Raw genomic sequence first — 10,764 nt, forward strand, 5'->3', positions numbered from 1 at the left:
GTACAGGCTGCATCAGTTTACTACATTCCCACCAAGTGCATGGGTTCAAAAAGGGTAAACCAAAAAGAGTTCTCCTTTCTCCACATCCTCACCAACCCTTGTTATTTCTTGTCTTTTGGATAGTGACCATTTTGATTTATGTGAGGTGACATCACATTGTGGTTTTGATTTGCATTTTCCTGCTGATTAGTGATGTTGAGCAACTTTTCATGTGCCCGTTGGCCATCTATATGTCTTCTTTGGGAAAATGTCTGTTCAGATTCTCTACTCATTTTTTTAAATCAAACTATTTGTGTTTTGGTGTTGAGTTGTATACATTCTTTATATATTTTTTATATTAACCTCTTACCAGATATATCATTTGCAAACATATTCTCTCATTCAATATGTTGCCTTTTCTTTTTGTTAATGGTCTCCTTTGCTGTGCAGAAACTTTTTAGTTTGATATAGATCCAGTTGTTTCCCTTGCCTAGGGAGACAGATCCAGAAAAAAATTGCTAAAGCTCATGTCCAAGAGTTTATTGCCTGTTTTCCCTTAGGTCTTTTATGGTTTCAGGTCTTACATTTAGGTTCTTACTTCATTGCAAGGTTTTTTTTGTGTACAGTGTAAGAAAGTGGTCCAGTTTCATTCTTTTGCATGTAGCTGTCCAGTTTTCCCAGCACCATTTATTGAAGAGACTTTTTTCCCCATTGCATAGTCTTACCTCCTTTGTGGTATCCTCCCACTTCTTTACACAAAGCAGTTTAGGTTATTTTGCCCCTCTCCCAAGCAAGGGGCCTTCTTTTGCATATCCAAAGGTTCATTCACTGCTTCACCAAACCGAAGGTGGCCAAGGAGGGGTTCTATTTCTTCTATCCCAGCAGGCTGTTCAAAGAAAACTGAGTGCGGTAATGACAGTTCTACACTGATGAAAATTATACCATTCCAGTTGATAATTGAAAAAAGAAAAAAGAAAAAAAAAGAGGAAAACAAAGGCAGTTAGAGTCAGTTTGAATTCAAAACAGCAAATAGTGCATTTAAAATCACAAATTTGTTCCCATTTTTCTTTTTTTCAAATGGAGTGAGTCATTCTGTAATCCCCACACACCTTAGCAATGTATTGTGAGCATTTTCCCATATTAAAAAGTCCTCAAGGATTAAATTGTAATGTATACAGACCCACAATCCCATATCTACAAATCCAAAATGGTCTGAAAAACAAAAGTGTTTTGAAAGTTTGGTGCCAACTCATAGGGGTGGTCCATGGCTATTGATGGTCTATTTATAACAAATAGTGTGCCTATCAGGAAGTTTCATGGCAGACATCTGGATGTGTTAAAGATGCTGCCACAGACCCTACTGAGGGTGCTAAATAATGTACGCCCCTGAGAAGGAAAAAATTCTGAGATGAACTAAAATTTAGTGCTATAAGAGACAGAGAATGGCGAAGAAAGAGACAAGGGAAGGTAATCAACCAACAGCTGTGGGCTATAGCCAACCAGAGACACCATGTTCCTGAATGAAGTCATTTCAACAATGATCTAGAAGGTCCCAGAACCACTTCATGCCTCTTACGTGTGAACAGTCCCTGACAATCCAACAACCAATTTGCATGCCTTCTCTATGTACTAAGTACCTAACCTCGGACTTTCCCCACTTCCCATTAGCCCATCTTCCTTATCATAGGCCATATAAATAAAACAACTCGCTTACCATGAGGTACCTTATAAATGTTCCCTGTTTCTTGAGTCTAGAAGACGTTTCTGGTAACTGGCCTGGCCACTGGTGAAGCAGAAACGTCTTTTCCCAAGACTCAGTACTTTTTCTGGCTAGCACCGGTAACAGCTCAATAAGCACTTTTATTTCAGAGATATCTCCATCTCTAGAGTATGGATTTGTCACACCATATTATCCTTCTAAAATACAAAAATTCTGAATTCTGGTATACACCAGTTCTCAAGGAGCTGTGGGCCTGTATAACCATCCCCCTGTTATTGGACATTTAAATTATTCCCATCGTTTTGCTATTATAAAATTGGGGCAGGAACATGTCTCATACATGAATGAACCTCTGTTTGCACTGCTGTTCACTTCCTTACCATAAATTCCTTGACATGGAATTAGGAAGTCAAAGAAAATAAACGTTTCTAAGGCTTGGTAGATTTTGTTAACTTGTTTTCCAGAAAGGTTATACCATTTAATATCTCCCTCACCAGCACTAATACCAGTTTTATTAAGTTCACAAAGGAAAATTTTTATCCCAGTTTCCTTTGAACTGATTTGATCACTGGTGATGTTAGATGTAAACGATGTTTATTGTCATTTGCAGATCTTCTTCTGAAATTGTCTATTCATAATCTTTGTCCATTTTGTACTGAAGTCAGGGCTGTCTCATAGGTTGTTCTGTGTATGCACTGCACGGAAGCCCAGGGGGTGCAGTGGTCAAAATCAAGTCTGACTCCAATCATCTACCTATGACCCCTTAACCGAGAAGGGCACATTTTTCTTTATACAAAGGTACCTACTTACTTGTATACTTGTTGAGCTTGCACTGCAAGACTGGGTCCAACTAGATGAGCGCCTTTTTCTAATTTATCTGCCCAGAGAGGGGTGCCCTGCCTAATTGGCACAAAGATGCACAGCTGAGGCCTTAATTAGATAATTGTTTTTCTAATCAATTTCTCTCAGGTCTTTATATAGTAAAGCTATTAACTTTTGGCATATTACTTTGTGCTGTGTTTTCCTTGCTTATTGTTCTGTATTTGTTTCACTCATAAATTATTTAAACGTGTTCCATATTGGTTTTCCTTAAAAAGCCTTCATGGAGTCCTAAGTAGCTTTCTTTTTCTTCCTTTTGCTTCTGAATATTATTTTTACTGGTGTGATATGGATAGAAGCATATGAAATTTAACTCCTTGAATGTTTCGTCCCAAATGTCAAAGGGATATATTTGGCCTGGTTTAAACTCCCAGGCTTAAACTAGCCCTTCAGGGAGACATCCACACCCATCTCATCAATCCAACCATTTAATCAGCATTAATTATTAGCACTAATTATTGAGTACTTCCTATGTTTCATGAACTGTGCTAGACTTTGGGAAGGCAGAGGTGAATAAAATGAACCTGCTGTTCCCTTCATGGGGCTTGCTTTGGTCATTTATGAGTGCTTGCTGTGTGCCAGGCACTAGTCTAAGTCCTTTACATGTATTAATGTACTTACCTCTCTCACCAACCCTATGAGGAGGTAGGGTTTCACTGTCCCCACTTTATAAGTGAGGAAACCAAGGAATGGGGAGGTTAAGTAACTTGATCCGTGGTCACACCCTGACAAGAAGCTTTGCCAGAAGCTGCACCCAGGCAGACTCAGTCACCTGCATCCCCACAGCACCCTCACTGCTTAGTCCCTTGAACTGTTCACTCCAACCCTCTCCTTTTTCCCAGCTGGCTGCCTCCAAACACCAGGCAGGGGTGGACAATAACCGTAAATGTAGAAAAGACACTCAGGTCTCTCTTGGTTCTGGGCTCTGATTCCACCAACACTCTCCTCCCCAGCCTGGTCAGCAGCCCCCAACTTCTGACTTAGCCTGATCTCCCTCCTGGTGTCAGTCTGGGCTTGCTCTTTCATCCCTGGCCCCAGCATTGAGACTTCTTGGTTTCCTTGAACAACTCATTCTCCTCTTTCTGGCCCTGACATGCAGGAGTGTTCTGAAGCATGGCACTAGTTCTCTTCCCTTTTCAGTCTGTACCTTTCCCTAGCCAATTGCATCCCTGTTCATGTTTTCTTTAAGTACTACCAATATGCCAGTGCCTCCCAAATTCCCATCTCTAGCCAGTAAGTCACCAAATACATCCAAATCCTGGCCTAACTCAACATGTCCGAACTATACTCACCATTTCACCCCGACCAGTTACGTTCTCATTCCCGTGTTCTCTGTCACAGGGACTGGTTATCAAAGCGAGAAACTTCAATAGCCACCAATCAGTTATCAAACCCAGAAACCTGGGAGCCATTCTTGCCACCTCCTCTTTCTCAACACCCCCATGTAGAATCTTACGATTTTATTTGTTTGTTTGTTTATTTATTTATTATTTTATTTTTATCCCTCTGTTTAATTTTTTTTTAGGAGAGCAAGGCAGAAGCTTTTATTTAGAGATAAAGTGAGAGGACAGAGCTCCTGGCTCAGGCCAGGAGGGGACAAGAGAGCCCCAATCCTATGGTTTTATGTCCTAAGTGTCCCTCTGATACACCCACTTCTCTCCATCCACATCACTCCTCTGTTCTAGCTTTCAGTCCAAAATACCTTTATCTCTCACTTGAGATTCTTTTTCTTTGGGTCTTCTCTCTTCCCTTTCCTCTACTCTTGCCTTCAGTCTGTTCTCCATGCTCCAGTGGGAGTGATCTTTTGAAAACACAATCTGATTATGTCACCCCCTCTGTGACAATTTGTTTTTCAATGACTTCCCTATGCTCTTGACTGGTGCGGAGACGGGGGAGGGGAGATGAGGCTGTGTCATCACTGAGAAGAAGGCCCCTTTACCATCACATAAAGGTACCCACCAGCCCATTCATCAAGCCCTGCACGGCAGGGTTCATTCCAACTCTAGATAGGATGTGCCTTTCTGCTTGTCTACACAGAAGACATGACCTTTGCTAGTTTGCACAAAAAATTTGCATCAAAATATTTAATATGCCTGAAGGGGCTTCCATGGTCTGTCTTCAGCCTATGTAGCACCACCATCCCCTCTTATCCACATTCCAGCCTTGCTGGTCTACTTCCAGGTGCCCATATAAGCCACACTCTCTCTGCTCCAGGACATTTCTACAAGCTGTACTCCCTTACCAGAATGCTTCTCTTCGTGCATAATTAATATCTATGCATACCTTGCATCTCAGATCACACACATCGATTCCTTAAGGATGTGACTCCCCCTAAGACTGTCAGAACTCCAATATATGCTTGTTTTCTTTAGAACATTTATCTCATTTTAAAATTATGCCTTACTTAACATCATATGTATCACTTCACTTAGATGTGTGCCATAGGCAAGTAATTTAACTTTCAGTGTCTTAATTTTTTCATCTGCTACAGGAAAAGTAATATAGCTATTCATACTAGTTCAGGTAAAAGAGCATGCTGAAAGGTTGTTAAAGAGACCCAATAATAATGTAATTGGAAAAGGCATTTTTTTCTTTCTCACATCATAGCTAAAGATGAGTGTCCCATTTGGCACTGGCACCTGTTTTATACAAACCAGGTGGACCATGACTCCAACTTTGTATATAGGTGACTTCCAAGGTTGTTCGAATCCCCCTCATGAAGAAGTTTAGGGACAGAGATGTCCCTCCCCTTGAGAAAGTGTTGTGGTAAGTGCTCTTCACATTGCTTTGTAGAGAGGGCGACCATTACTAGCTATTTTTTTCCCTGGGTTCTTGAGGCCTTTCAGTCATTTTAACAAGAGGAATCATTTATGACACACATACTCAGTCTTTCATAGCTTATATATGATTTTTAAAATAAAGCACATTAGATAAAACTCTATTTTACAAATAAGAAAAAAGAAGATGAAAGGCCAGGTAATTTCAAGGCCCATACATTTTACATTTAACCAAAGTATCTCTCCTATTTAAGTGATATTAAAAAGCTGAAGAATATCCACAACAATTTAAGAACAGAAATGATTAAAGAAAAAATAAAAATAAACAGGAGACTAGGTAGGCAAGTAGAAGAAATACTAGACAAGAAAGACGTCATGGTATTGGCACTCTAGGGTAGCTCTGCCACCATCTGCCTGGCTTGAGTAAATCCAGTCTCCTCTCTGGGCCTCAGTTTCTTCATCTGTAGAATGGAGGTGTGGACTAAATGATCCAGCTCTGACATTTCTGTGGTTCTGTTTGGACACACTGCAGCCAAAAAAAATATTTAGGCAGGGAGAAATGGTGGGATTTTTAAAATTGCTTCAATTAAGGAAATAGCAAGAGTGGAGAAAGCCCCCGTAACTGAAACGAGGAAATAAAATGAGCCTCCCACAGGATTCAGAAGACAAGCTGCAACCTGCTGGGTAAGCCACACCTGTTCCTCATATTCCTTCCAAAGGCAGCCCCCAGGCCTATGCACAAAGAAGTGAATGGAAATTTTCAGGTGAAATCCTGGGTGTGGAAGCTAGACTCTGAGTAATAGCTAGTTCTGGCTAGTCCTGTCCTCAGCAGAAGCAAGCTGAGTTTCAAAACACAAGTATGAGGGGCTCTTCCTTGAAAGACGTGAATAAGCAAGGTGTCTCAAAGGTGATGCCTGGAATAGCAACCTGGGCTATGGAACCAAAGTTTCTAAACCCTGGCTTTGGCACATGGAGGATATGTGGCCATGAGTTACTCAACCTCTTTGGACCTCAGTTTTTGACATAGGAAATGGATATAATCTATAGGAGAGGAGAAAATGTAAGATACACTGAACTCTAAGTGCCCAGGCTATTGTAGGCACTGTTATCCATTACTTCACTTAATCTTTACAATTGTGAGAGACAGATTTGTAGTTTCATTCAACAGATGAAGGAACAGGGGAGTTTAGTGACTTGCTTGCCCAGTGGAGCAGGATTTTAACTCGTTTGTAAACACTTGGATTGTTTCCAGTATGCCAGTGTCTCAGAAATGGTGTATGTACAAGTGCTGTGGAAACTGTGAAGTACAATAAAGTGCAAGGACTCAGACCCCGAATTAGTGTGGAAATTTAGAAGTTATCCCCAAACTGTCTTCTGATGAAAGAATGGGCTCCTTCCGGGTTTTTTTCTTTTTTTAGCCACCACTCAATCCTATTTTCTAAGGCAGTCAAGTGATAGTTTTTGAAGTGACTCTTGAAACAAGGGCAGCCTGATGGAGTGAAAACAACACCGCACTAGGAATCAAGGGACTTTCTAGCTCCAGCTGTGCCACTTTACCTGGAGAAATCACTTGCCCTTTCTTCCGCAAAATAAGGGGTTCGGTTCCAGGTGATTGCCAAGGTCCCTCTTCAAGCTCATGCACTTCAGTGACTCCGGGAAGCTGAAAGCACCCAGGGAGCCAGAGTTAACAGGTCCCATTGTAACCTCGGCGCTGGGCGGTCATCCCCACCGCGGAGAAGCCAGCCCACATCCACCCTCTCCCCTTGTTAATATCCCTTGTTAAGTACTGAGAGTACTTTGGGGGACAGAGGAGAATGCTTCCCTAGCAAGAGGGGTTGCAGACTTCAAAATGTCTGGCGATCCTACTTGCCCCAAGCTTCCAGTGTAGGGATAAGAGCTCCTCCCCACAATTCTTACCGCTATTTCCGTCTTGGAGGGAGTCGCCGACCAGAGTAGGAAGGAGGGGGAACTAAGGATGCATTCCAGGGGAAGAAACTGAAGTCCTGGATTTAGGTATTACCTGTTGGATTTACCAGCCACTCCCACCCTTGTACACGCCCACTGTCGCAGCAGATTTCTCTGTAACTGCAGAAAGTATTTATCTGTGGGCTACCCCACAGGGACCTTCTAACACACATTGTCTCACATAAATGAATGTGAATGAGTGAAAACCAGGATATAAGTGTGAAGGAGACAGGTTGTTACCTTTTACAGCTTATAGGAAGTAAACGTTTTCAAAGCACATTACACGTAAAAGCAAAACGGGCTGCCTGTTGCTCGCGCGCACATAACACACACAGCCAAAGCATAGGGCCCACCATAACCTGGCTGGAACTATGTAGGAGTCATTTAATCTCTGAGAGAGTCACAATATTTGGGGATTAAGTGTATGGCCAAAGGCTAAAAGGGAGTAGTATCACCTGCTTCTCGTACTGCAGGGATTCAAAGGAGATGCGGGTCCTGAAACCGTATTCCTTCTCTGCTGGAGAGATTGCTTAAGGCTCCTCCCCTTTCCCAACAAGAGCAGCTAGTTCTAACCTCCTCCCCCAAACCCACCCTCCTGCAGTTTGAGGGAGATTTCCAAATCATCTTACGTAGAAAGACCAGGGTTTGACCTGACATATCTCAGGAAACACCAGACTGGCAGTATGAAATGCCTGCTCCTGCAAACAAGTGTTAGAATTCGAAATAAGAAATCTGAGTCGTGGAAAATCGGAAGAGACCAAAGTGATACAAACCTGGGAAAAGTTTTCACAAACTCCATTTTTGGTTTGTGCCGTTTCCATATTTTATTAAATCTGTGTTTAAAAAAATCACAGCAGCATTATCAAAGACGACATATGTACAAACATTTTACAAAAGAAACATTACTAATATCAGCTGTAATAAGGACGAGCAGACCACCAGACGCTGAGTTTCTGGGGCGGAGTCTGCCCTCAAACGCAGACATCTAAAAAATGTGTTCAGTAACTGAAACAGACTTCTTTCCAGGTGACAAGCATATGTGGTCCGTCAGACAAAAGATAGTAAAATGAGGACACTACAGGGGCTCAATTAGCTAATTCCTCTTCTCATCAGGAAGGCCAGGATACAAGCGGAGCTAATCAAGTAACTTAAATCCAAGACAGTAAAAGCGCTGTTTCCCACCTAAACGCATATAATAAGCCTTCAGCACCGACGAGTCACTTGAAAACGACGCTGGGTTGTCACACAGACTCTTGGTGCTCATATGTAACCCTATGCCAAACTTCATAGCTCTTCGAGTCAGGTTTCTTGTTGGACCGAAAGGGAAGGAATTTTAGAAATGCTTCCTTCAAGACGGAAGTCAGAAAGAGAGGTGACCCTGAAACCATAATCTATTAAACTTGATGGGGCAGGAGAGGCAGGAATATGGGAGAACAAATGTCTTCTTTGGGCCAAGAAAGAAGAAGCGTCCGTGCCTCACTTTGGTCTGGGAACCTGGCGCAGTCCGGTACCCCACCACCCCCTGTCCCGCCGGTACCTACAAGCTCGGTTCCTTTCTCAACTCCCCCAGTTCTTTGACCTCCACCTTCTTGTACTTCCCCGACTTCCTCCGGTTGCTGATCACCAGGACGGCCACGCCGGCGATGAGGGCCACCACAACAACCACGATGACGGCTATGACGCCGGCCGTGAGGCGCTTCATGGAGAACTGGGGGGGCTTCTCGTCTAGGTAGTAGATGAGGGTCCGCTCCACCAGCAGAGGCTCGCCGCGCACGCGCATGTCCAGGTCCCCGCGGCCCAGGAACAGCGACTCGCCCTTGACGTCCCTTTCGAAGTAGTAGGCGGCGTCCGCGATGTCCACGTCTCCGGCGAACTTCTGCGACGCGTTCTGCTGCAGCTCGATCTGGACGGTGGGCTGCTCGTAGTGCACGGCCGCCACGAACCTGGGGGGCAGCTGGTAGCGCTCGTGGAAGAGCCGCCGCAGCTCGGCGTCCAAGTCCGAGTGGTTGAAGGCGTGGGCGGCCGGGCGGTGGCGCAGGTCGATGAGGATGTGGTGGGTGCGCACCAGCTCGTCGCAGCGCAGGCTCAGGTCGCCCTTGTCCGTGCGGCGCACGCCCACCGAGTTCACGCACCAGCACACCGACGTCTGGTTGCACTGGCGGGCCTTGAAGCGGCCCTCGTGGTCGCAGTCGGGGTCGTACAGGCCGTCGTTGTCCACGAGCGCGTGCTCGCTCGGCCGCACCAGCCCGCGGCCGCTCTTGGGGGCGCCCATGCGCGCCTTGAGCAGCAGGCACTTGGAGGTCAGCGTGGAGCAGTCGACCTCGAAGCCCGAGCCGATCGCGCGGCACTGGCAGCGGCCACCCGGGCCGCCCCGGCTGCAGACGGTCATCTTGTTGGTGGGGCACGTGCAGTTTTCCTGCGCGGCCGCGCGGCCGGTCACCACCGCCAGAACCAGCAGCAGAAGCAGCTGCAGCCGTGGCGACGGCAGCGCGAGGCCCGGGCCCATGGCGGCGCCTAGGAGCGCGGACGGGTCTTGGGCGGAAGAGGCGCGGGGCTCTGCGGTTCGGGCTCTGCCGTCTGGGACAGTCTTCAGGCGTCTGCCGCGGGCCGCCCCCTCCCGCTCTTATACCGGCCCGGCTGGTTCGGCCGCCGACTCACCCACTGGCACTTGGGTGACACATCCCGCCCTGCGTCCTCCTCCAGCGGAAGGCACGGCCCACCCTACGCCGCCCTCGATAGGATCAGGGGAGCGGGCAGCTCCCTCCTCCTCCGCACCGAAAGCCCGGGAGAGGAAAACCGATACTCACCTGGGCTGCGGAGGCCCCGCCCGGGGCCCCGCCCCCGCCCCACCTGGGAGGGACGGCCAACCGCGAGGTCTCTAGCGGAGGACCTGGGGCATCCCCGCTGCTCTCCAGGCCTGGAATTCTCACGAATTTCATTGAAAAGTTCGGCGCGCGGATAGGCGCGCTTTTGTCCCCTGCCCCTCCCTCCTTTTCTCCCTCCGGTTGGTTCCTAGCCCCGCGCCTGCCTTAAGTTCTTTCACTTCCCGCTTCTATCCCAGTTCTCGTAAAAGCACACGTTTCTGTAGCTTACAGTTCACAAACCGTGTCTCATGCTCACCTCAGTCCTGACAGGAAAGGACTATCAGACCCATTTTATAGGTGATGCAAATGAGGTTTAGACACTTAAAGTCGACCAGCCCTCAATTTCCTAATTGCTCAGAGGGGTCTCTGGTACTCTGCCTGACTGTTAGGAGACTTTAAATAAATGTTTATGGAAACGGAGTGGAGCAGAATCTGAAAAAAGATTAGGAAGCCATTCTGTTACTCACCAAGATGTGAGTAAAACCCAGGAGTCCTTCTGTCCAGGTCTGTTGAACACTTTTATTCTCTACATACACACATAATATTTATGCATATACTCAGAATAGGGGGATGAAAAGGC

The 10,764-nt window shown here is 45.9% G+C and overlaps 1 protein-coding gene across 1 annotated transcript; it reads right to left on the reverse strand.

The window, feature by feature from the left end:
* Positions 1 to 8,093: 8,093 nt before the first annotated feature.
* Positions 8,094 to 9,989, reverse strand: TACSTD2 (tumor associated calcium signal transducer 2). Its single transcript, XM_036911232.2, has one exon. It carries the CDS (start codon positions 9,824 to 9,826, stop codon positions 8,858 to 8,860), a length of 969 nt encoding a protein of 322 aa, XP_036767127.2. The 5' UTR covers positions 9,827 to 9,989; the 3' UTR covers positions 8,094 to 8,857.
* Positions 9,990 to 10,764: the final 775 nt, after the last annotated feature.

This window comes from Manis pentadactyla, chromosome 4 (genome assembly GCF_030020395.1).
Source record: "Manis pentadactyla isolate mManPen7 chromosome 4, mManPen7.hap1, whole genome shotgun sequence".
NCBI classification, from domain to species: Eukaryota; Metazoa; Chordata; class Mammalia; order Pholidota; family Manidae; genus Manis; species Manis pentadactyla.